Below are 26,440 nucleotides of genomic sequence, written 5' to 3' on the forward strand. Positions count from 1 at the left end.
TGGAACACACCTCTCCCCTTCAAGAAACACAAGGTGTGCGCACATTTTAGATGGCCTCTTTCGAAAATAAGAATCTGTTGAACAATGTGCAAATTATTACTATGTAGTGATAGCAAAAAAAAAAATTTGAGGGAGATAGAGTGATAGCAAAACTACTCGCAAAAAAAAAAGTGATAGCAAATTGATATTGTTGGACTCTTGTATTAAAAACGGTCGTGCTAATCATGGCGTTACACTGGAACGGTTGACCACACGCAAACGGCCGGGAGCACCGAAAACTCCTCCGCGGTTTCAACACCGCACTCCTTGCTCCCGCGACCAGTTTCAACTCTATGCCCAGCGAGTCAGCAAGGGTCCAAAGATTTCCGTAGCGGCACTGCATGAGGACGTGCGGTGCTTGACTTGATCCGCACATAGCCGCGTGACTCACTCTACACATATGCGTACACTCTCCGCCTAGCCAGCCAGCCAAAATATTCTAATCCCATCAGCGAAAAATCCAGGAACGGACGAGCGCATAAACTAGCCAGCCAGGAAGCAGCCGCTGCACCCCCCATCCATCAACCCGGAGGTCAGAGCTCACAGGTCATCACAAAGTCAGAGCCCCCGGCCTCGATCGTGCTCGTGCCCTTCACTCCCCAGCCAGCCAGTACTGTCCCAATCCCCCGCGGCTCGATCGACGACCCGCATATATAAATCATTGATTGTTTCCTTCCACTACACCGATCGATTGAGATGGCGGAGGAGTGGTGGGGCTCCGCGCGGACCGGCGGCGACGCGCTCTCGGCGTGCTCCGCGACCCCTGCCGGGTCCGTGATCAGCGGGACTTCCGGGATGAGTTCGGGGCCTGCCGGTTTGCCGGACTCCGCGGCCGCTGCATCGCCGTTCTTCCTCGCCGATCCGCAGATGGATTGGACGCAATCCTTCATGTAAGCAGGAATTAAATCGTTCTTACTCTATTAGCTAGGCTACTCCATTTTGTTGACTCCATAGTCCTTAATAATACTCTTCTGAGCATCTTGGTCTCGTGCATGGCTAGCAGGGCCGGGAAAGTAGGAGCGGCGGCCAACGCTCCGACGAGCTTCAACGCGTTGCTCCACCTGCAAGGCGACGCGAGCCGCCAGTTCCTGCTCGATCAGGCGGAGCATCCGCCTCCCGTTCTGCCTACCCCCTACACCGACGGCGCGTCGCATCAGGGGCCCGTGTACGCGGACGGCCTGTACGGCTCCAGCTTGGCCAGTAGCTACGGTGACACGCCGGCCGCCGCGACGACGAAGCCGTTTTCGCAGCAGCACCACCAGTTCCCAGATTTCTTCAGCTCGACGGGGCTCTTTGGCGCGCCGGCCCCGATCCAGAGGTCACCGCAGCCTCTCCTGCAGGCTCTAGAGCCCAAACTCCTCAAGGTATTCGCCATAGCTAGCACCGAATAGCTAGTACGAAGTTATGAACTAGGGTTCCTTCTGACATGGTTTCTGAATTTGGATGCAGTCCAGAACTGAACCTGCGGCCCAGGACGCCTGCTCGTCGTCATCGGCGACAAGAAGGAGCAGCGCCGCCCCTCCGGCGGCGAAGAAGCCTCGGACCGAGACGCCGTCGCCGATGCCGACTTTCAAGGTGCGCACCGGCCGGCCGGTGGCGGTCCCATAGTATAACTGATCGTTCTTCCACATATATCTGTCACGTCAGTTCAAATATATTTATGCTCTCTGCCATCATCAAGCGATCGAGCTATAAGCCTAGAATGCCTACTTGATATATCGCTTTTGAATAGAATTTGCCGTGTGTCTGGCAGGTGAGGAAAGAGAAGCTCGGGGACAGAGTCACCGCGCTCCAGCAGCTGGTCTCGCCTTTTGGAAAGGTATCCTTTTCACCCTCCTACTTCCTTTCTGTTTTTCCCTCCATTATTAGCTTAGTAGAGTACTTAACTTTCTTTTCGCCTCTGTTTATACTATATTGCTCTGCAATTCGCCTGCAAGTTGCTGAGTATTTGCATCTTTTTGATCGATGCCCGGCCCGGCCCTTTAGACGGATACGGCATCGGTTCTCCACGAGGCCATCGGATACATCAAGTTCCTTCACGATCAAGTTGCCGTGAGTACCAAAATTCCCTAAGCAGCCCCTAATTATAGATGCTCCAAGCTTTGTTTTCGCTTACTTATTGCAGATTCCCGAACAGCTAGCTACCACAACTAATCTTTTCATGATGCACACGCCATTAACGGGGTTTATCTCTGCATGCAGTCTCTCAGCTCTCCCTACTTCATCAGGTGCAGTGGCGGTCCGGTGCAGCTCCAGCACAAACAGGTACCAATATATTGCTATTGCAGCACTGCTTGTTTAATTTCATCTCACTTATGAATTGCATTTTTCTCATGAACTAGGGTTCGGATGGTGACGCCGGCGAGGCGAAGGAGGACCTGCGGAGCCGTGGCCTGTGCCTTGTCCCGGTGGCGAGCACTTACACGATGGCCAGCGAGACGGCGGCACCGGAGTTCTGGCACCCCACCTTCGGAGGCACGTTTCATTGATTCTAATAAGATCCATAGACATGCAAGTAGTATCTAGCACATTATAGCCAACTCAGCTAGCTAGGCAGGTATGCATATATGTGTGTGTGATTGTGTGTGTGTGTGTCGGTTAAGCAATGTGTACTCATGGTCTCATGCCACACCACTAAATCACAGTGTTGAAGCAAAAGCGAAAAAAGCTTTTAAGCAATCAGCAATGTGCCGACAAAGTCGAATCATGTGTATATATTGGATCGAAGAAAAACTGAAGAGCGGTAAAAAAGGAAATAAATTTGAAGAGAATCATATGCACTAGGAAGTTAGTAAAATGGAACTACTTTGCACACGATGTTTAACATTTCGACCATTGCACGATTGATGATCCAAAGGTCCAGCTCCACGCAACGGACATGATGAAAGAACGTGGTGAATCGTCATATAAAAATCATCCAAACAGTATCGGGCGTGCAGCATTGCTCTTAGTAAAACGGATATTTTGAGTGTATTACATCTGCAATCCTTAAACTTAAGCAGTGCACGTATTTTTTATTATTTTTTTCGAAAAGGAAGTTAAACCTCTGGCCTCTGCATCATCGTGGTCCACAAACTCTCAAAAGGGCTATTTTGGTCCCTAAACACAGGTTTGTACCTTACTTTGGTCGAAATCACAAGCTGTTTGGCAACTCTGGAACACGTGGACATGGATGATGACCTGAGTTACAGACGTGGCATCCACCATGCCGAGGGGAGCAAGTTCCCCAGCCACGAGACTGTTCAGTAGCATATTTCTTTTGCGTTTTGCCCTCATTGTTCAACGAAGCATACTCATTTGCCCTATGATTCCATCATGAATTCTAGAGGAAAAGAAGGTGTGAGGTGACATTGAGGATTGTCGAAGGGAGACAGTTTGGTGACTTTTATGGAATGGGGTGTCAGAGAGAGGTGAGGAATGCATGGGTATTAATCAAATCCGATCGGACCTAAATGCAAAATAAAATAGAATCAAATGCCCTTGATTTGCACAAAATGGCAACCTTGACAATCTTCCATGTCCATTGTGCCAGATTTGCCGTGAAATCGTGATATTTTAGTCAGACTGGAGCTCCAACTAGATTAAGGATCAAAATAGCCATTTTAGGAGTCATGTAATTCGCTATGTTTTATTTCTATATCCTTCATATGACTAGAAAATGGCCAGACTTCCCCACCATGTTGCGATGAAATAAAAGTATCAAGGGCCAACGATCATAGGAGAGGTTTTAGCTGAGGCATGCATAGTTTACCCAGCAAAATGTTAGGGAGGAGATACCTCACAAATAAAAACATCGAAGTATTTTTTTTCTTGGATATATTGAACACAGATATGTTTGTTGGAACATGTAACGTGGAAAAGGGGAATCATGTGCTATAGTATTTTATTTAAGCAACTTTCCAATGAAACAAAGTCGTTCTGATCCGTAGTGTGTTGACAGGTTGGGGTGGGAGGGAATGTTGGAAGGAGAACATGTGCTTAAATCTGGAAGCAAAACCAGGGTTAGTTTTAGATGCAGTCGGTGTGGTTCATTCCCTGATAGTACAAATGATTAATCATGTGTAAAATGTACAATTCATGATACTCCCCCCATTCCATAATTCTCGTCGTGGTGTTAGTTCAAGGGAGTAACAAATTATATGGCATGCTCCTTAAAAATGGTGTGCTACTACGGTAGTGGATCACTTGTTTAAGTTCTAGGAGTACCAAGTGTCCCCTAACGACATGTCCGCACTAATTGCTTGGTGTAGCAACTTGTTCCTTTTTAATTATTTGATTGAGGATTTTCAATTTTTTGACGAAATTTGTTCCTTTTTATCTGTCTCTAACTTTTGTTGCTCTGAGATTGTGACGCAACTATGACGACCGCCGTGCGCCTGCTCCATCCGCTCTCATGTGCAAACTAGTATAAGACTCTTGACATACGTAGTACTCCCTCCGTAAACTAATATAAGAGCATTTAGATCACTATTTTAGTTATCTAAACGCTCCCTCCGTAAACTAATATAAGAGCATTTAGATCACTATTTTAGTTATCTAAACGCTCTTATATTAGTTTACAGAGGGAGTACATGTTTATGTTATCTGCTCTTGATTATTCATTCATGTCTTGACCTAGCTACTATATGTAGTTTAATGCATGGATCCACACATATGTAATGAAGCAATGAATCGACGCTAGCTAGCGGCTAGACGTAGTAGATCATGCCGACCTCAATGAGGCTGATGTGCGGTATGTTGAGCGCCACGGCGGGGCCCCGGGAGTTCTTCCGGAGGAAGTTGTAGGCTATGTCGATGGCGAACTTCTTGAACACGTTGGAGCTCTTCCTGGCCTTGATGTACGAGTGGCCCATGATGTAGGCCACGCCGGCGTGCTTGGCTTCCACGATGGCGGCCAGCTCCGCCTTCACCTCCGGGTCCACGTGCTCGCCGGCCAGGTCCGAGAGCTCGAACCGCACGCGCTGCCGCCGGCTGCCGTACGCCGCCGCCGCCGCCGGGGACTCGGCCTCGTAGATGGCCTGCAGCGACTCCAGCGTGTCCGACTTGTCGCCGTCCGTGGCCGCCGTGGCCGCGCGCACCACCAGGCTCTCCTCGTCCGCCGGCTCCTGCACCAGCAGCCGCCCCGTCCGCGCCAGGTCGCTGGGCCGCCGCACCACGGCCATCCGGCCCTCCACGGCCGACGCGGCGCCGTCGCTGGGGCGGTTGTCGGCGGCCTCGGCGGCCTCCATGTGCACGAACTCGGCGATGCGGAGCACCAGGTCGTTCTCGAAGTCGCTCTCCTCGCCCAGCATGTCCTTGTAGCCGTAGCGGACGACGCAGCGGAACATGTGGAAGTCGCGCGGGCCGATGCGGCCCACCAGGTGCCGCTCCTCGGGGCACACGTGCGGGACGGGCACCGACTTGACGCACACGAACACCAGCACCTGGTGGAACGCCGGCAGGTTGGTGACGAAGTGCGAGAAGACGGCCGGCACGCCGCTGGCCAGCTCGCTGTAGATGAGGCCGATGCCGGGGACGCGTACGATGCCCAGGCTGGGGCCCAGCGCGTGGATCCACCGCAGGGACACCTTGTTCTGCACGTCGAACGAGTGCTTCAGCCGCGTGCCGTAGTGCCACGTGTACATGATGGCCACGAACAGCAGCGACAGCGCCAGCGGCAGCCACCCGCCCTGCGGCACCTTCATCAGCGCCGCCGACAGGTACGCCGCCTCCACCACGCCGAAGGCCAGCAGGAAGAGCGCCGCCATGATGAAGCCCAGCTGCCACACGAAGATGATCACCAGCGTCATGAGCAGCGTGGTGACCACCATCACGCCGGAGCACGCCATCCCGTACGCGTTGCCGATGAGCACGGTGTCGCGGAACCCCACGGTGACGCTGAGGCAGACGAGCATGAGGAGCCAGTTGATCTCGGGGCTGTAGATCTGCCCGGGGATGAGGCTGGAGGTGTGCACGATCTTCACGCGCGGGAAGCAGCCAAGCGCCATGCACTGCCGCACGATGGAGAAGGTGGCCGTGATCACCGCCTGGCTGCCCACGATCGAAGCCAGCGTCGCCACCACCAGCACCGGCCAGAACAACTGCACTGCACCCACATTTCATTCATGTCGGGGTCACACATATCCACACTGCATCGTCATAATAGACACTTTGATTCTTGTGCGTGGAGCGAATGTGAGTAGGGGCCAGTTCTTTTGGCAATTTTAAAAAATAAACTAAGCCTTTTGGGGCTTTTAAACGAGTAGGGCGTTTTGGATCTCGGCCTTCATGGAGGCCCAATTTTTGAGAAATTCAAAATTTTCTATTAAAAATCTGATTTTTTTAAAGTAAAGAAGGATGTGAGGTGTATGTGTGTAAAATTTAAGGATGAAATACGTTGAAATGCAACCTGCACAAAAAGAAAAATTCATGGTCTAGGAGGATGAATAGTATCATGTGTTAAAAAGCCTTAGATTTATTTTTTGGATAGCCCACATTTCATTCATGTCGGGATCACACATATCCACACTGCATCGTCATAATAGACACTTTGATTTTTGTGCGTGGAGCGAATGTGAGTAGGGGGCCAGTTCTTTTGGCAATTTAAAAAATGAACCGCCTCCTCTTCAGATTTCTTGTAAGCCTTTTGGGGCTTTTAAACGAGTAGGGCGTTTTGGATCTCGGCCTTCATGGAGGGCCAATTTTTGAGAAATTCAAAATTCAAATTTTATATTAAAAAATCTGATTTTTTTATAAAAGTAAAGAAGGATGTGAGGTGTATGTGTGTAAATTTAAGGATGAAATACGTTGAAATGCAACCTGCACAAAAATAAAAATTCATGGTCTAGGAGGATGAATAGTATCATGTGTTAAAAAGCCCTAGATTTGTTTTTTTGGATAGCCCTCATTTCAACGTAATTCATCCCGAAAATTTACACACTTGTGCATTGTGCCTTCATTTATATTTGTATTTTTTTTAGAATTTTTTGAAATGTAAAAATATGAATTTTCATGAATTTTGAATTGTGCATTTGGAGACCTCCATGGAGCTCGGCCTTCAAAAGCAATTTCTCCTTTTAAACTAATTATGAAATAAATAATTTAGAAGTTTCAATAAATTTAGAAGGTGGCTTGTTTTTTAAGCTAGGGAGAGGCGGTTTATTTTTTAAACCGCCCAAAAGAACTGGCCCTAGCAAGTTCGATTAGGTCTAAGTCGACAGAGATTTTCTTAAGCTTGAATGGACCCAGAAAAGTACAACTTCAATTTATTTTTATTTTTTTGCGGAGTCAACTTCAGTTTATTAGCGCGAAGTGCACTTTTTGAATGAGCTAGGGTTTAAGAAAATCTGAATCGATTGAGATCTAGCAAAATAGATCTTTATTACCGGGTATGGACTTGAAGAAGATGAAGTGGATATCGCACTCGGGGGTTTTGGACAGGAAGGCCGCCTGTCCCATGTACTGCAGCACCAAACATGGGTAGATCAAGCCCACAAAGGCCACCTGTCAGTGACAATAATGGTTCATTTGATTTTCCAGAAAACCTTTCATAGTGGGATATCATGATGTAGTATCATGTAGTTTCATGCATTGTCCACTAGACATATCACTGAAATCAGCATAATATTAGTTGAAGAAAGGAAGTGTGTAAAATAATGGATGATGTGGTACCATATTTCATATAAAATAATAAATAAGGTCATCTTTGTTACCAAATTATAATATTATGCATTATGAAGATTGTTTCGTACATTAGTATCATGCATATGGTACTGCGAGTGTATAATATTTCCCATTATGACCTGTTGAAGTGGTTAGTTGACCTCTTAACCAAGCTGAATGCTTAATTACCATGACGCCATTGTCATGATAAAAGCAAAACCGAGTATTATGTTATCAACATATACAGCTTGGGAACCATGCGGGTGTACCCTTATGGATGTTGCTGTGAAGTGGCCAAGGTCCGCAAACATAGCCTCCGTGCCTGCAACGCATATATTGAAATGTGCAAATTAAGATCAACTGATTCAATTAAGGTACCCACTCCGTTTCATAATGTAGCGCATACATAATTTTTTTAAGTCAAATATCACAAACTTTGACTAAATTCATGAAAAGACATTTACACCTAAAATGCCAGACATATATCATTAGATTCATCATAAGATGTAGTTTCATATTTTATATATTTGATATTATAGATATTTAATAGTTTTCTCTATAATTTTTTGGGTGAAAGTTTGACTTTATAACAAAATCTATACACACTACATGGAATAGAGGGAGTAATAAACAAGGCAGTTTGTGTGAAGATATACTGTACTCCCTCCGTTCCTAAATGTAAGTCTTTATAGAGATTCCGCTAAAAACTACATACGGAGCAGAATAAGTGCATCTGCACTCTAAAATGCATCTATACACATCCATCCGTATGTGGTTTATAGTGAAATTTCTACAAAACTTATATTTAGGAACGGAGGGAGTACATTGCATGCATGCCATTGTTGGTACCTGTCATGGAGAGTAGCACCCCTCCAAGTGCAATCCAGCCCTCTCTGCCGGTCCTCATGAAGAACCTGATGAGGTAGGTGGGAGAGAGCGCGTAGAACACCCTGGGATTCCACACGATGATGTTGTAGACGCCGGTGCCCCCCAGGAGGAGGAGCCAGGTGACGATGACGGGCGCGAAGAGGAAGGCCACGCGGTGCGTCCCCCAGTGCTGCAGCATGAAGAGGCACACCAACACGATGCACGATAGGATCACCACCTCACCTGCTCTCTTTTTCAGAGGGCCGGGAAATTAGCAGCAAGCAACGATGGCTGATGGTTCCAGTAAGTGAAAACCTTTGTTCCGATAAGTATAAATCTTTGTTGCAGCATGGACTAGCAGTGCTGCGAGCACTCACCGTTTGTTAGGGTGTGTGAATGGACCTGCAGACCGGAGAACGACGACATCACTGCGAGGATCGAACAAGGTCAGCAGGCAGCCATTGAGATCAAGGTAAGTACGTAACGACAGGAAGCAACAAACTGGAAACTGTTTCACGCGCGGACGCACCGGACATGGCCGGGGTGAGGACGCCGTCACCGATGACGAGGGAGGCGCCGAAGAGGACGGTGAGGAGGAGGCAGGTGCGCGACTTGCTGTGGTTCTCTAGGAAGCGGCGGAGCGCGCGTAGGATGGCCGTGTCCTGCGCCGCGTAGCCTGGCTTGTGGTAGGTGGAGAGCTCCTCGTCGGCGGCCTGCTGGTTGGGCATCAGGCTGATCTTGGCGTGCCGCACCAGCAGCGAGTAGAGCGCGAAGGTGCCGCCCTCGCCGTTGTCGTCGGCGCTGAGCACGATGAAGACGTACTTGAGGAGCGGGATGAGGGTGATGGTCCAGAAGACGAGCGAGAAGACGCCGAAGATGGTCTCCTCGTCCTCGAACCGCCGGAGCGAGCCGGCGAAGGTGCTCTTGTACACGTACAGCGGCGACGTGCTCAGGTCGCCGTACACCACGCCGCAGCTCTGGTACGCCAGGAGCAGCACGTGCTTGTAGTAGGATCTCCAGTGCCGCTGCAGCGATGCCCATCGTCAATTTTTCCACTCAATAGCTAGCGAATAGCGATCGAGCACATCGACCGATCACTGCAATCGATCGACTGCTTATATTTGCATGTTCATCATATTGAGCTCATACTACTCTTTCACGCTCGGAGCTATTTTTAGTGGGGTGCTACGAACTGCTGGTGGAAAAAATTGCTTATTAAGATTTCTGAGCTAGTTCTCCGCGGCATGCAATGGTTAATATTTTCCTTCATGCATGATCGATGTCGCGATAGGCTATTGACATTGTGTTGTTGCAGAAGATATACTACTTCGTATCAACTTGATATTTTTTATTGATCTTTACATAGGAAAAAAAGGCATACATCCAAGTGTCCGTTCCATTCATCAAATGTTCTTGTTCATCCTTTTACAGTTGGTGCTAACATAGCATTCAAATCCGGAACGCAGGAGAAATTTGATGCATCAACATTTCCATCAAATTCCTGGAGGGGGAGGGAGGGGGGGGGCACATATAGTGTAGATTCATCGCTAGATGGGTGCATGAGTTCTACATGAAAATTCCACCACAAATTGTTCTTGGCACAAATATGGTAGAACAAGTTTCTATTATTATTATTGTTGGTCATATGCCTAGACTTAAATTGGCAATGGATTCTTGCAATTGAAAGCCTCGAAATACACCACCGTTCTTGAGGACAAGGAAGGATAGCTCACTCACCGGGTTCTCATGCAGGTAGTCCTCGACAGGGTACAGATCGACGATGTTCTCCGGCGAGATGCCCCTTTCGCAATCCATCGAGTGCATTTTATTCAGGGATGAAGAAGGGTGTCGAGAGTGGCCGGAACATACCCAGACTCACGAACTATGTCGCGTATTCACTGATTTTGCATGTCATGTCCCTCTATTTTTAACCATATGGATGGATGTGCTAGCACTCGGAGTGTTCTTGGAGAGAAATGAGGGAGGGAAGAGAGCGCACTACCCGATTTCTTAGGAGGACGTTGACAGTTCTAGGCTTCTAGCTGCATGTAGAGGTGAAGTTGCAACTTATAAAAACTGAGCACATTGGTTGCATGTACATGTGCTTTGTTGCGTCTCCTTGGTCACGTCACTCTCTTTATTTTTCTTACTTTTGATTTTTTTTCCTTTTTTATTGTGTGTATCTGTACTGTCTCAACTAGGTCTTGATATTGTGGTATTGTAGAGTTACGTTGCAATTGGTATTCCATCTTGAGATTAGTATATTACCCTTTGTCAAACAAAATTGGCCAAACCAAATGATGCCTTGCAAAAGCACAATATGTTAAAACCAAATTATCTATATCAAAGAAAGGACATCTCCTAGAAAAGGTATAAAAGAAGAAGAAATGGCACTACCTACGATGTACTTTTTTTAGCGAAAGGGATTTTCCCTTGATTTCTATTATAAAAATCATAGAAGTTCTTACAGATCGCTAGACCCAAGAGCTAAACTAAAACATGCATCAAGACATACCTGTCTAGAATTTAGGACGCAACCCAATTCTAGCTAGAAGAGCAAAGAATGCCCCTATTTGAGAAGCATTCGTAGCACTTTTTAAATAGGTACTACCTACAGATCAATCTAACCCCAAACTACCATATCCATAACCTAACAGATGAGTTTAACCCACGACAAGACCAACCAACATATAGAGAGTAGATATGAAGGTAAAATAAAGATATTACACAACAGACATCTGAGATAGCAGCACCAAATATTCTTCAACCTTTGTTCATCAACAACCAGTTAATCTCATGACTCTAGGACGCCACCCCCTCGAAGCATTGAAGATGTCACTTCCTACTCACTCTAGTAGCTTTAACTCCCACATCAGGTTCTTTTGATCTCTTGGTTTATCTGCGGAATCGACCAAGAATCGATGAGAGAACATGTTTTATGAAGAATCACAAAAGGGTCTATGACCGTCGTGCATTCAAACCATATATCATTCCTGCATGTCCAAGTAGACCACAAAAATGCAGAAATACCCACACAAAGTTTCATCTTTTTCTCCTTTCCAAATCTTGAATGCCATGTGGAAAAGAGATTTTAAACATCCCTATGAACCAAATTTAAATTGGAAGTACACTGCAAAATGCTCCACTGAAACTTACCTAGAGAACAATGCAAGAATAAATGGTCAACGGTTTCATTAGCACCACATAATACACATTTTGTACTCGAGTCCACCCCCTTTTTGTCAAGTTATCTTTTGTGAGGTACACTGTTGCACACAACCAACCACAAAAAACCTTGATCTAAACTATTACGATCAATTGGTTATAAAGGATTGGCGGTGTATTTCCCATCAATAGCAAGAGACCAGACAAAAGTGTCTTTCTCTTCTTTCAATTCCATTTGAGAGAAAATCTCTTCGATTTCATTCCATTGTGTAAGAGTGTGCCCTCCACAAATTTCTTCTCAATCTAAAATGGTCCCAGTCTTTATCAAACACATGAACTAGCTTAATATTTTTGGTAAAACAGATATCATACAACCTGGGATATAATTGATTGAATGGTTTATCATCCACCCACCAATCTTCCGAAAATCTAATGTTTTTGCCGTTACCAACATTTTTCTTAATATATTGATAGCCACCCCGAACATTTTTCTTAATCTCACATATCTCACATTTTAAGAAGTTGATTTCCAGCCCATAAATTTCTTCAAATTTTGATCACTAGAAATATCATCATAGGTGGCAAGAATATTGTGTCATCTGCATACTACAACATTTAATCACTCCTTCCCTTGTTTCCTCTGGCACCCCTTTCACAAAACCGTGCTACCTTGCATTATCCATGACAACAAAATCAAATAGAAGTGAGGGACAATGAAACACCATGTCTCAGATCTTTAAAGTGGGAAAGAAAGGACCAACAAAATCGTTGACTTTAATTTCCACACATTCACCCTTCATTGTCTCCATAATTCAATCATTCCATTTATTAGGAAATCCTTTTAAAGTTAACATTTCATGGACAAATGGTCGTTGATTTTACATATGCCTTCTCAAAATCAATTTTAAAAAACATTACACTTTGCTTTTTTAGCATGTATTGAATTCAAAGCCTTGTGCAAAATTAGCACCCCTTCCATAATGTATCTACCCTTAACAGAGGCGGTTTGGGAAATTTGAACCGAAAAAACTAAGGACCCAACCACCTCACTCGATCTGTGCGTAACTGCTAGATGCTTAAAATGTTGGCCCCGCAATGCATGGCCACCAAATGATATGTACCAAAGAAGTGACTTTTTCAAAAATAAACAAGGAAAAAAGAAGAAACTACACTGCCTAAATGTAACAAATGAGTAAGATGTAGTTGTACTAGTATTATCACTTTGGCGAAATATCTTGCCAAAGAATCAAATAGGCAAAAGCTTCAAATTACCCATATAAATCGGAAGGTTGTATTTGGTTGGTATTTTATATTTTTTTTGCGAATGGGTACTTTATCTTCTTGGAGTACTAGGGTATTTTGATTTTCTTAGTGAAAAGGGATCAATGCTCAAAAGTCAATGCCAACTTCCTGTAAAACAAGTTAAATCCTGGCGCAACTCGATCTGCCTGTCTCTGTCTACTTCGTCTTCTAGAGTCATTCTCAACGGAAACCTGGGCATGAAATTCTGGCATGCAAAGGGTCTTCGTCAGGGCGACCCTCTATCACCAATGTTGTTCATCCTGGCCATCGACCCGTTGCAGCGGATTCTCCGGCTCGCCACCCAGAACGACATTCTCAAGCCCATTAGAGCACGCTCTACAAGATGTAGAATTTCACTCTACGCAGATGATGCTGGCATTTTCGCGAATCCGGACAAGGACGAGCTCCAGGCCATTTCTGCTATCCTCTCCGGCTTTGGGAGAGCTAGTGGCCTCGTCACAAACCTGTCCAAGACCGAGGTTTTTCCGATCAGGTGTGGCAACATTGACCTTCAGGACGTGTTGGTCGACTTCCCAGCCAAGATCGTTGCCTTCCCGGCCGCTACCTCGGGCTACCCCTGCACTTTCGCCGATTGCGCGTGATCGACCTGCAACCCTGCATCGACAAGATTGCTGGCAGGCTACAGGGATGGAAGGGCAAGCTTTTCAACAAGATCGGCTGGGTCGCCCTGGCACAGTCGGTCCTTATGGCCATGGCAACATTGCACATCACTGGCCTAAGCATACCAAAAGGGACCCTGCGTAAGGTTGACACAATAATACGTGACTTCGTCTAGCAAAAAGAGGACCAAACTCAAACATCTGGTGGGCACGCCTTGGTTAGCCGGAAGACGGTCCGCCGCCCCAAGCATCTGGGCGGTCTTGGGATCATGGACCTTGAGAGATTTGGTCATGCGCTTTGCCTCTGATGGCCTTGGCTTTAATGGACGGACCCAGATAGGCCTTGGGTGGGTTCCAAACTGCCCTGCGACCAAGCTGACCTGAACCTATTTCGTGCTTGCACTACCATCTCATTGGGCAATGGGAAAAAGGCTCTCTTCTGGCATGATGACAGGAGTGGTAAAGGTCCCCTCAAGCTTATTGCACCTGAGCTTTTCAAGATAGCCTCCAGGAAAAACAAAACGGTGCATGATACGTCCATTTTGCATCATGCTTTTATATCGATATTTATTGCATTATGGGCTGTTATTACACATTATGTCACAATACTCATGACTTTTCTCTCTTATTTTACAAGGTTTACATGAAGAGGGGGATGTCGGCAACTGGAATTCTGGGCTGGAAAAGGAGCAAATATTAGAGACCTACTCTGCACATCTCCAAAAGTCCTGAAACTCCACGAGAGTTATTTTCAGAATATATAAAAAATACTGAGCGAAGAAAGTACCAGAGGGGGGCCACTGATACGTCTCCAATGTATCTACAATTTTTGATTGTTCCATGCTATATTATATTCTGTTTTGGACATTGTTGGGCTTTATTATACACTTTTATATTATTTTTGGGACTAACCTACTAACCGGAGGCCCAGCCCAGAATTGCTATTTTTTTGCCTATTTTAGGGTTTCGAAGAAAAGGACTATCAAACGGAGTCCAAACGGAATGAAACCTTTGGGAATGTGATTTTTGGAACGAACAAGATCCAGGAGACTTGGACCCTACGTCAAGCAACCAACAGGGGAGCCACGAGGTAGGGGTGCGCCTACCCCCCTCCCCCAGACGTGCCCTCCACCCTCGTGGGCCCCCTGTTGCTCCACCGACGTACTTATTCCTCCTATATATACCTACGTACCCCCAAACGACCAGATACGGAGCCAAAACCCTAATTCCACCGCCTTAACTTTCTGTATCCACGAGATCCCATCTTGGGCCCTGTTCCGGAGCTCCGCTGGAGGGGGCATCAATCACGGAGGGCTTCTACATCAACACCATAGCCCTTCCGATGAAGTGTGAGTAGTTTACCTCAGACCTTCGGGTCCATAGTTATTAGCTAGATGGCTTCTTCTCTCTTTTTGGATCTCAATACAAAGTTCTCCCCCTCTCTTGTGGAGATCTATTCGATGTAATCTTCTTTTGCGGTGTGTTTGTTGAGACCGATGAATTGCGGGTTTATGATCAAGTTTGTCTATGAACGATATTTGAATCTTCTTTGAATTCTTTTATGTATGATTGGTTATCTTTGCAAGTCTCTTCGAATTATCAGTTTGGTTTGGCCTGCTAGATTGATCTTTCTTGCAATGGGAGAAGGGCTTAGCTTTGGGTTCAATCTTGCAGTGTCCTTTCCCAGTGACAGTAGGGGCAGCAAGGCACATATTGTATTGTTGCCATCGAGGATAACAAGATGGGGTTTTCATCATATTGCATGAGTTTATCCCTCTACATCATGTCATCTTGCTTAAGGCGTTACTTTGTTCTTATGAACTTAATACTCTAGATGCATGCTGGATAGCGGTCGATGTGTGGAGTAATAGTAGTAGATGCAGGCAGGAGTCGGTCTACTTGTCTCAGACGTGATACCTATATACATGATCATACCTAGATATTCTCATAACTATGCTCAATTCTGTCAATTGCTCAACAGTAATTTGTTCACCCACCATAAAATACTTATGCTCTTGAGAGAAGCTACTAGTGAAACCTATGGCCCCTGGGTCTATCTTCATCATATTAATCTTCCAATACTTAGTTATTTTCATTGCTTTTATTTTACTTTGCATCTTTATCATAAAAATACCAAAAATATTATCTTATCATATCTATCAGATCTAACTCTCGTAAGTGACCGTGTAGGGATTGACAACCCCTTATCGTGTTGGTTGCGAGGATTTATTTGTTTTGTGTAGGTGCGAGGGACTCGCGCGTAGCCTCCTACTTGATTGATACCTTGGTTCTCAAAAACTGAGGGAAATACTTACGCTACTTTGCTGCACCAACCTTTCCTCTTCAAGGGAAAACCAACGCAAGTGCTCAAGAGGTAGCAAGAAGGATTTCTGGCGCTGTTGCCGGGGAGGTCTACGCAAAAGTCAACATACCAAGTACCCATCACAAACCCTTATCTCCCACATTACATTATTTGCCATTTGCCTCTCGTTTTCCTCTCCCCCACTTCACCCTTGCCATTTTATCCGCCCTCTCTCTCTCTCTATCCTCCCTCTCTTTTTCCGTTCGCCTCTTTTCCGTTTGCTTGTCGTTATGGCTAGTCCCTTATCTGCTCCTCTGTCTCCCGAGTTTGAGGTTCTTCACTTCAAACAAAGACAAGGAGAAAACTTAAAATATGCTTGGTTTAGAATGATGTAATCTTATCTTAATTGTACCCTAGAGGTTAATTTTAGAATTTTGCTTCGCAGCTTTTTTGTTGGACTAAATTTGTCTCATAGACAACTCTTGGATTGCGTTGCCAAAGGCAATTTTATTGAAATTGATCCCAGTATTGCGCATGAAATTGTGGAAGGTATAGTAGGAACTCTACCTCAACAAAAGGGGCCTCATCATACCCAAGAGGAAACACAAGTTTTTGAGAAAATTTGCGAAGTAACTAAGATTTTACAAAAGTCTCTTGAACCACTTAAGAGCGTTAGCGGGAATCTCCACCGCATGAATATGTTGATTACTCTTTGCAATAAGCGGTTGGACTCTTTAGATCTCAAGATTTACGAATATGAAGGTAAACATAAAGAACCTCCCGGATTCGAGCATAACTCCGCTAAAAGAATTAAGAATCAAGATGATAATACCTAGATCTATCCTTGCTTTTATGCCTAGCTAGGGGCGTTAAACGATAGCGCTTGTTGGGAGGCAACCCAATTTTATTTTTATTCCTTGCTTTTTGCTCCTGTTTAGTAATAAATAATTTATCTAGCCTCTGTTTTGGTTGTGTTTTTTGTGTTTAATTAGTGTTTGTGCCAAGTAGAACCGTTGGGAAGACTTGGGGAAAGTCTTGTTAATCTTGCTGTAAAAAACAGAAACTTTAGGGCTCACGAGAACTGCTGCCATTTTTATTTGGAAAGTGCTATTTAGTTAATTATTTTTGAAGATTATTAATAGATAAATTCCTCACGTCCATCAATTTATTTTAGAATTTTGGAGGTTCCAGATCTTGCGCTAGCTACAGATTACTACGGACTGTTCTGTTTTTTGACAGATTCTGTTTTTCGTGTGTTGTTTGCTTATTTTGATGAATCTATGGCTAGTAAAATATTTTATAAACCATAGAGAAGTTGGAATACAGTAGGTTTAAAATCAATATAAATAAAGAATGAGTTCATTACAGTACCTTGAAGTGGTCTTTTGTTTTCTTTCGCTAACGGAGCTCACGAGATTTTCTACTTTAAGTTTTGTGTTGTGAAGTTTTCAAGTTTTGGGTAAGTATTTGATGGATTATGGAACAAGGAGTGGCAAGAGCCTAAGCTTGGGGATGCCCATGGTCCCCCCAAGATAATCTAAGGACACCAAAAAGCCAAAGCTTGGGGATGCCCCGGAAGGCATCCCCTCTTTCATCTACTTCCATCGGTAACTTTACTTGGAGCTATATTTTTATTCACCACATGATATGTGTTTTGCTTGGAGCGTCTTGTATGATTTGAGTATTTGATTTTTAGTTTACCACAATCATCTTTTATGTACACACCTTTTGAGAGAGACACACATGATTCGGAAATTATTAGAATACTCTATGTGCTTCACTTATATCTTTTGAGTTATATAGTTTTGCTCTAGTACTTCACTTCTATCTTTTAGAGCACGGTGGTGGATTTTTTTATAGAAACTATTGATCTCTCATGCTTCACTTAGATTATTTTGAGAGTCTTAAATAGCATGGTAATTTGCTTAAATAATCCTAATATGCTAGGTATTCAAGATTAATAAAAACTTTCTTATGAGTGTTTTGAATACCAAGAGAAGTTTGATGCTTGATGATTGTTTTGAGATATGGAGGTAGTGATATTAAAGTTGTGCTAGTTGAGTAGTTGTGAAATTGAGAAATACTTGTGTTGAGGTTTGCAAGTCCCGTAGCATGCACGTATGGTAAACATTATGTAACAAATTTGAAACATGAGGTGTTCTTTGATTGTCTTCCTTATGAGTGGCGATCGGGGACGAGCGATGGTCTTTTCCTACCAATCTATCCCCCTAGGAGCATGCGCGCAGTGCTTGGTTTTTTATCACTTGTAGATTTTTGCAATAAGTATGTGAGTTCTTTATGACTAATGTTGAGTCCATGGATTATACACACTCTCACCCTTCCATCATTGCCAGCCTCTTCGGTACCGTGCATTGCCCTTTCTCACATGGAGAGTTGGTGCAAACTTCGCCGGTGCATCCAAACCCCGTGATATGATAGCTCTTTCACACATAAACCTCCTTATATCTTCCTCAAAACAGCCACCATACCTACCTATTATGGCATTTCCATAGCCATTCCGAGATATATTGCCATGCAACTTTCCACCATCCTGTTTATCATGACACGTTCATCATTGTCATATTGCTTTGAATGATCATGTAGTTGACATCGTATTTGTGGCAAAGCCACCGTTCATAATTCTTTCATACATGTCACACTTGATTCGTTGCATATCCCGGTACACCGCCGGAGGCATTCATATAGAGTCATACCTTGTTCTAGTATCGAGTTGTAATCATTGAGTTGTAAATAAATAGAAGTGTGATGATCATCAGTTAATAGAGCATTGTCCCAATAAAATAAAATAAAATAAAAGGCCAAGAAAAGGAAGGCCCCAAAAAAGAGAGAAATTAAAAGGGACAATGCTACTATCTTTTCCCACACTTGTGCTTCAAAGTAGCACCATGATCTTCATGATAGAGAGTCTCTTGTTTTGTCACTTTCATATACTAGTGGGAATTTTTCATTATAGAACTTGGCTTGTATATTCCAACAATGGGCCTCCTCAAGTGCCCTAGGTCTTCGTGAGCAAGCAAGTTGGATGCACACCCACTAGTTTCTTTTGTTGAGCTTTCATACATTTATAGCTCTAGTGCATCCGTTGCATGGCAATCCCTACTCCTTGCATTAACATCAATCGATGGACATCTCCATAGCCCATTGATTAGCCTCGTTGACGTGAGACTTTCTCCTTTTTTGTCTTCTCCACATAACCCCCATCATTTGTCGGGACCCCGATCCTAAGTCACACCGATCTAGCATGTAACACTTCATATCACTTTGCGGCCTCACACACGGCATTCCCACGGGTGCCACCTTACTTGGCCCAGGACCGTTTGCGCCTTTTGACTCACGTATATGATAGTGTCGCTAGCATCCATATGACAGAGAACCCGGGCTGACATGACTAGTCGTGAACCCAAAGTGGCACTAACTTACAGGGACAGGCATACATGAATCAACCTCGAGCATGTCGGTCAACAGCGTATGAATCCGGGCTGTAGCACTGGACTAATAGGACTCCGGGAACCCAGGCTGTAGCAGGCTAGGCAGGACTCCGGATGTCACCACGTGACATTTCCCCGAAGGGACAGACACAGGAACGAAGTGAATCACATGCCGGCCAGTCAAGTGTTCCGGAGCAGTAGTGCTGGGCTAGCAGGACTCCGGTGAACCGGGCTGTAGCGGACTACTATGGCTCATGGAAGCACAAGACTACATTTCCCCATAAGAGAGGCTACCAGGGATAAACAACTAGGTTGTTGGATCCCACACATAGCAATACACGTTACACGTACGCATAACATGCAAGTATGTGATGTACAACATGGCATCACAACATAACTCAAACTCATATAGATAAATGTCAGGACCCCGACTCGATGTCACATCGATCTAGCTGGTAACACCTCATATCACTTTGCGGCCTCGCGCACGGTATCCCCACGGGTGTCGCCTTACCTTTTCCCGGGACCGTTTGCGCCTTTTGGCTCACGTATATGATAGTGTCGCTAGCATCCATATGATAAAGAGCCCGGGCTGACATGACTAGTCGTAAACCCAAAGTGGCACAGACTTACAGGGACAGGCATCCATGACCCAGCTTCGAACGTGTCGGTCATCAGCAAGTGGGTCCGGGCTGTAGCACTGGGCTAGCAGGACTCCGGTAAACCGGGCTGTAGCGGGCTAACAGGACTCCGGTACTCAAAGCGTGACATTTCCCCGAAGGGACAGACACAGGAACGAAGAAGGACACATGCCGGCCAGCCTAAGTGTTCCAGAGCAGTAGCAAGCTACCATGGCTCAGCGGTAACACTAGGAGACATTTCCCGGTAAGAGAGGCTACTAAAGATAAACAACTAGATAGTCAGATCCCACACATACCAAGCATTTCAATCATACACACAATATGCTCGATATGTGCGAATACAACGAAGCATCACAACATGACTCTACGACACAAGTACTTTATTTAAGGCTCAGGGAGCCATACATAATATACACACAAAGTTACGGGTCTCACGACCCAACATACAAGTTATACAATCATACAAGCCAACAGCGGAAGTAACTTGTCTGAGTACAGACAACTAGTAAAATAAAAGAGGCTTGGAAAGCCTCGCTATACTACGTGGTCCATCACAAGCTCAGGGTCACCACCTGGGTCTTTAGCCTACTCGTTGATGTCAACGTCTACATAGAACCCATCAGAAGGGGTTGCAGCGTCTTCTGTAAAAAAATGTAGATTATAGCAACATGAGTACAAAGGTACTCAGCAAGACTTACATCAGATCCTACATACATGCATAGTATCAAGAAGGGTTGGTGGAGTTATTGCAGCAAGCCAGCTTTGACTCTTGGCTAGGCTATCCTACGATACACCAACTTGAAATGTTTTGCGCACTCGAGTCCACTACTCACCACTTCAATACACTACCGGGGATCCACCTCCGTCTTCCTACGGAAGAGCCATCCTCGGCACTCACACTTATCTTGAGGCTTTTAACAGCTTCCATTTACTTGTCTATGAACTGTATAGGCAACCAAGTAGTCCTTTACCGCGGACGCGGCTATTCGAATAGATCATGTTAACCCTGCAGGGGTGTACTTCTTCATACACGCTCTCACCACTTACCGTCGTTTACACGACATGTACTCGGCAACCTTCAAGCGGAAGCCCAACGTGGATGTCGGCCACGACCTACCTAATCACCTAAGCCTCCAGTCCAGGTTTATCGCCTATTCAGGTTCCATCCGCAGGGAGTCCGGCCGAGGTTTCCCATACGGCCCCGAACGATGTGAACAGGGTTCCCGAGATACCTAACGGGTATTCGGTACACCCGGCCACGTACCTACCGCATCACAGCCCACCCCTACGGTCAGCGCTGTCCACGGCCTCCAGTAGGCTACAAACACCAGAAACTACTTGCAACTCCTGGACGGAGAACTAGGGTGAATAAGAAGTCGAGAGGGTCCATTGGTTTCGGGCCCAATGCATGGTAGTAGCTGATTCTTAAATCACACATACAGATCTCAGTGCTTAAGGTCGGCTTCAATGAAACAACCCACCATGTACTCCTACATGGCCTCTCATCGATACCTTTACCAAATCGTGTTCACCACACCACTCTCATTACCGACATAATCATTTCACTCTAGCCCATCACCCAGATGAACCAGACCTGACACAACTCTAAGCATAGCAGGCATAGCAAGGTAGGAACAACACATACATATGGCTCAATCAACTCCTACACATGCTAGTGGGTTTCATCTAGTTACTGTGGCAATGACAGGTCATGCAGAGGAAATGGGTTCAACTACCGTAGCACACAGCAGTTTGAATCGCGTTGTCTTAATGCAGTAAAAGAGAGCAGGAGCGAGAACATGGGATTGTATCGATATGATCAAATGGTTGGTTGCTTGCCTGATGGTTCGATGCACGGATACGGTTCTTCGTTAGGGTAATCACGGTACTCCTCGGGAACAGAACCTGTCACAAAGGACATCGATATACGAGCATCACCAAACAATGTGCAACAATATGATGCATGCATGAAACATGGCAATATGAGTGTGTTGGGCTAATGCAACTAAAACCAGATGTGTTTGAGCCAATTTGAATCAAAGATTCAAATTCCAAATTCAAATATGGCCTTTTAAAGTGCCTTTTCTTATTCTGATTGAAACATCAAGTTAACTTGTTTGATCATGCATGAAAATAGTACAGATGGATAGATTGGATTTTTCTGATCATTTTTCATATATTATTTGTCCAATTTGGAGTTACAGAATAAAAGTTATGAATTTTTGAAGTTTAAATAATATTCTGGAATTTCCTGATTTAGATTAAATCCAGAAATATCATTTACTGCGTCAGCCTGACGTCACAGTGACATCAGCAGGTCAATAGAGCTGGCTCGGGTCAAACCTGACGTGTGGGGTCCACACGTCAGTGTCACAGGGGCTAATCCCGCGTTGACCCCGGGCTGGTTAGCTTTGACTAACCCCTGGGGCCCACTTGTCAGCGTCAGTAGGTGGTGGATTAGTGGTTAATCAACTAGGCCACGTCAGCTCGCCGGAGTTCTGGCCGGCGGCGACCAACAGTGCGGCGGCGATAGTGGTTTTGGTCGTTTCGGCCACCAAATGGACCGCGGAGATCACCGGAGTGAAGCTGAGGACAACCCGCAGCTCTTGGCGGAGCCCGTTGGGGTCGGGGTGGCCGGAGTCGACGGCGGTGAGCTCGGCTGCGGCGGCCGGAGTTCGGGTGCGGTCGGGATCAGTGTTGCAGGGGGTTTGGGGAGGCGTTGGTGCGTTCTACGTGCTCCTGGTGATGTGTGGAGCACGATGGTGTGCTCGGTTGGACGCTACGGCGACCGTGGCCACGACGGCGACATCGCCGGCGGCGTGGAGCTCTCGGTCGAGGTGGAGCTAGGGCCTAGAGGTCGGGAGAGACCAGGGAAGAAGGGGGAAACGCTCCGGGGGCTCATCGCGGTTGCAGTGGGCGTCGAAGCGGGCTCGGGGACGCGCCGGAGACGACGAATTTGACGGCGACGGTGGTCGGAGTCCGAAGAGGGGAACGGCGACGTGGCGGCGATGCAGGGCTTCCGGGGAGCTGTGGAGCGGTGGGGAGGAAGAGGGAGTCGAGGCGGAGCTCCTGAGCTAGTCGGGGAAGCGAGGGGTGGTCGGAGACGACTGCTACGGTGAACGGCGGCGACGGTGGTGTTCGGTCGGGCGGGAGAGAGAGCGAGGGAGAGCCGGGGGGAGAGTGAATGGGGTGTCGGCGAGGTCGGGGCGACGACCAGGAGACGATCCACGCGGCGCAACGGCGACCAGGGCGATGCAGAGAGGCTGGGTGGTGCGTGGCGAGCTCGGGCGCGCCATGCTCACCTCCCTGCCTGCTCTGGCGAGGGGAAGCAGCTGGCTGGCACGGGCCAACACAGTGCTGGGCCGGCTGGGCTGGGCAGGTAGGTCCAGGTAAGTCTACTCCTTTTATTTATTTTTTTGTTTTCTGTTTTTATTTAATATATCTGCAACTTTGTTGAATTAAATAAAATACCTAGGCAACTTCAAAAATCACCAAACTACTCCTGGCTCATAGTTGGATTATTTCCAACATGAAACATTTTAGTTTGGAGGTATTTGAGCATTTAAATATTTTATATTATTTTAAATGCCCAAATTCAAATAGTTATGATTTAACTCAAGAACCCTAGGATGGCCTAGGAAAATGTGCACCACTTTTGGCAGAGGTTCTGAACCAAGACAAAAATGATGGGCATTTTAGAAGGGCATTTCAGGTTCATTGAAAATTATTTTAGTAAACCCTAGTTGGTTTCAGAGGGGACTGGGGGTTCTGTCATCCCCATTTCAAGTTTCTGATGAATGAGTAAACATGATGCAACACTCTAATGCATGACTAGCTAGGGTGTGACAACTCACCCCCACTCAAAAGAATCTCGTCCCGAGATTTGGGTTCCTCCGAGAAGAAGGCGGGATACTCGAGTCGAAGGCGATCCTCCCTTTCCCAAGTTGCTTCATCTTCAGAATGGTGCGACCATTGAACTTTGAGAAACTTGATGTTATGACGTCGTGTGGTACGTTCGGCTTGATCGAGGATACGAATGGGGTACTCTCGATATGTAAGATCATCTTGGAGATCAAGCGTTTCGTGGTCCACTTCACGGATAGGATCCGAGAAGCAACGCCTGAGTTGAGAAACGTGGAAGACATCATGAACTCTGGAGAGATGCGGAGGTAGTTCCAACTGGTAGGCAACTTCTCCTCGTTTGGCAAGAATGCGAAAAGGTCCAATGTAACGAGGAGCCAATTTGCCTTTGATACCGAAACGATGGGTTCCCTTCAGGGGGGTGACCCGAAGATAAGCCTTCTCGTCAACCTCGAAAGTCATAGCCCTATGTTTTCGGTCATATTGACTCTTTTGACGAGATTGGGCTGTTTTCAACTTTTCACGAACGATACGAACTTGTTCTTCTGCTTCCTGAATCATATCCGGGCCAAAGAATTGTCTTTCCCCGGTCTCTGACCAGTTAAGGGGTGTTCGACATCGTCGTCCATAAAGAACTTCAAAAGGGGCTTTACCCAAGCTAGATTGATAGCTGTTGTTGTAAGCGAATTCGGCAAATGGAAGGCACTTCTCCCAGTCCATTCCGAAAGAGATAACGGAGGCTCGAAGCATGTCTTCTAGAATCTGATTGACGCGTTCCACTTGACCACTCGACTGAGGGTGGAAAGCGGTGCTAAAGGAGAGACGGGTTCCCATAGCATTTTGGAAACTTTCCCAAAATCGAGAGGTGAAAAGACTTCCTCGATCCGAATTGATTTCCAAAGGAACACCATGGAGGGACACTATTCGGGAGATGTATAAGTCTGCCAGCTGGCTAGCGGTTATACTCTCACGAACAGGTAGAAAATGAGCTACTTTGGAAAGACGATCGACCACGACGAAGATAGCATTATTCCCTCTCTTGGTCCTGGGAAAACCGGTAATGAAATCCATACCAATTTTATCCCATTTCCATTCAGGAATAGCTAAGGGTTGAAGGGTGCCAGCAGGCCGTTGATGCTCTGCTTTTACACGACGACAGACGTCGCAATTGGCAATATACTGAGCAATTTCTCTCTTCATCCTAGTCCACCAGAACCTCTGGCGTAGGTCCTGATACATTTTAGTACTACCGGGATGAATGGTGAGAGGAGATTCATGGGCTTCCTTAAGGATTAATCGCCTTAGGTTGCGCACTTTGGGAACTACTAATCGATCCCCGAAGTACACGACTCCTTGATCATTAACGGAGAAACAATTCGCAATTCCTTTCTGAATGTTCCTCTTGATGCGGGAGATTCCCGGATCTACCTTCTGTGCTTTGATAATTTGATCCGTAAGGGTAGGTGTTGCCACCAAGGTGGAGAGAAAACCTTGAGGAACAATGTGAAGGTTAAGCTTCCGAAATTCCTCATGGAGAAGCGGTTGACTTTGTTGTAACATCAAGTTGTTACAATAAGATTTACGACTTAGCGCATCAGCCATGACGTTGGCTTTCCCTGGGGTATAGGTTATCCCTAAGTCGAAGTCTGTGATCAATTCAACCCAACGTCTTTGCCTGAGATTCAAATCCGGTTGGGTGAAAATGTACTTCAGACTTTGGTGATCAATGAATATTTCGCAACGATTACCGAGGAGGTAATGTCGCCAGGTCTTAAGTGCATAGACTACGGCTGCAAGTTCCAGATCATGAGTAGGATAATTCTCCTCATGTGGGTGCAATTGCCGTGAAGCGTAAGCAATTACGTGTCGATCTTGCATAAGGATGCAACCTAGTCCTTGACGCGAGGCGTCGCAGTAGATAACAAAGTCCTTGGAGAAATCTGGCGGTACCAACACGGGAGCAGAAGTCAGGCGTCTTTTCAGTTCCTGAAAACTGTGCTCACATTGTGGAGTCCATTCGAACTTCTTATCCTTCTTGAGGAGTTCGGTTAGGGGTTTAGCAACTTTGGAGAAGTTCTCGACAAAGCGACGGCAATAGCTCGCTAAGCCTAGAAAACTCCGAACTTGCTTGACCGATTCGGGTGGAGTCCAGTCAAGGACAGCTTGAACTCGCTCAGGGTTAACAGCAATACCTTTACCAGATATTACATGACCCAGATAGGTCACTTCTGATAACCAGAATTCACATTTAGAAAATTTGGCATAAAGGCGATGCTCTCGAAGTTTCTGCAACACTAGCCTTAGATGTTCGGCATGTTCTTCCTCGTTCTTGGAGTATATGAGTATATCATCGAGATAACTACGACGAATTTATCCAAATACTCCATGAAGATTGAGTTCATTAACCGAGAAAAGGTGGCTGGAGCGTTGGTTAAACCGAAGGACATGACGGTGTACTCGTATTGGCCGTAACGAGTAACAAAGGCCGTTTTAGGAATGTCCCCGTTTCTGATTTTGATTTGATGGTAGCCCAACCTCAAATCCATCTTGGAG

General features: G+C 45.9%; 2 protein-coding genes across 2 annotated transcripts; one reads left to right on the top strand and one right to left on the bottom strand.

Moving 5' to 3' along the window:
• Positions 1-489: 489 nt before the first annotated feature.
• Positions 490-2,721, top strand: LOC123167348 (transcription factor bHLH112). The gene is made up of 7 exons (XM_044585226.1): positions 490-929; positions 1,043-1,403; positions 1,489-1,614; positions 1,793-1,858; positions 2,026-2,091; positions 2,242-2,304; positions 2,382-2,721. Exons 1-7 carry the CDS (start codon positions 736-738, stop codon positions 2,526-2,528), a joined length of 1,023 nt encoding a protein of 340 aa, XP_044441161.1. The 5' UTR covers positions 490-735; the 3' UTR covers positions 2,529-2,721.
• Positions 2,722-4,613: 1,892 nt separating this feature from the next.
• On the bottom strand, positions 4,614-10,489 carry LOC123167448 (probable potassium transporter 3). The gene is made up of 7 exons (XM_044585323.1): positions 10,285-10,489; positions 9,077-9,572; positions 8,925-8,975; positions 8,530-8,790; positions 7,950-8,002; positions 7,404-7,521; positions 4,614-6,124 (listed from the first exon to the last, which is right to left on the bottom strand). Exons 1-7 carry the CDS (start codon positions 10,369-10,371, stop codon positions 4,728-4,730), a joined length of 2,463 nt encoding a protein of 820 aa, XP_044441258.1. The 5' UTR covers positions 10,372-10,489; the 3' UTR covers positions 4,614-4,727.
• Positions 10,490-26,440: the final 15,951 nt, after the last annotated feature.

The sequence above is a fragment of the Triticum aestivum genome, chromosome 1A (assembly GCF_018294505.1).
Source record: "Triticum aestivum cultivar Chinese Spring chromosome 1A, IWGSC CS RefSeq v2.1, whole genome shotgun sequence".
Taxonomy (NCBI): Eukaryota; Viridiplantae; Streptophyta; class Magnoliopsida; order Poales; family Poaceae; genus Triticum; species Triticum aestivum.

What these genes read in the sequence shown, in the direction of transcription:
- LOC123167348 (XM_044585226.1), top strand. Translation starts at nt 736, where the DNA reads ATGGCGGAGGAGTGGTGGGGCTCCGCGCGGACCGGCGGCGACGCGCTC. An exon ending in TAGAGCCCAAACTCCTCAAG is followed by an intron (nt 1,404 to 1,488) that starts GTATTCGCCATA and finishes ATTTGGATGCAG; the next exon opens with TCCAGAACTGAACCTGCGGC. An exon ending in TCCTTCACGATCAAGTTGCC is followed by an intron (nt 2,092 to 2,241) that starts GTGAGTACCAAA and finishes CTCTGCATGCAG; the next exon opens with TCTCTCAGCTCTCCCTACTT.
- LOC123167448 (XM_044585323.1), bottom strand. Translation starts at nt 10,371, where the DNA reads ATGCACTCGATGGATTGCGAAAGGGGCATCTCGCCGGAGAACATCGTC. An exon ending in CCTCACCCCGGCCATGTCCG is followed by an intron (nt 8,976 to 9,076) that starts GTGCGTCCGCGC and finishes CGATCCTCGCAG; the next exon opens with TGATGTCGTCGTTCTCCGGT. An exon ending in TCACAGCAACATCCATAAGG is followed by an intron (nt 7,522 to 7,949) that starts GTACACCCGCAT and finishes TGTCACTGACAG; the next exon opens with GTGGCCTTTGTGGGCTTGAT.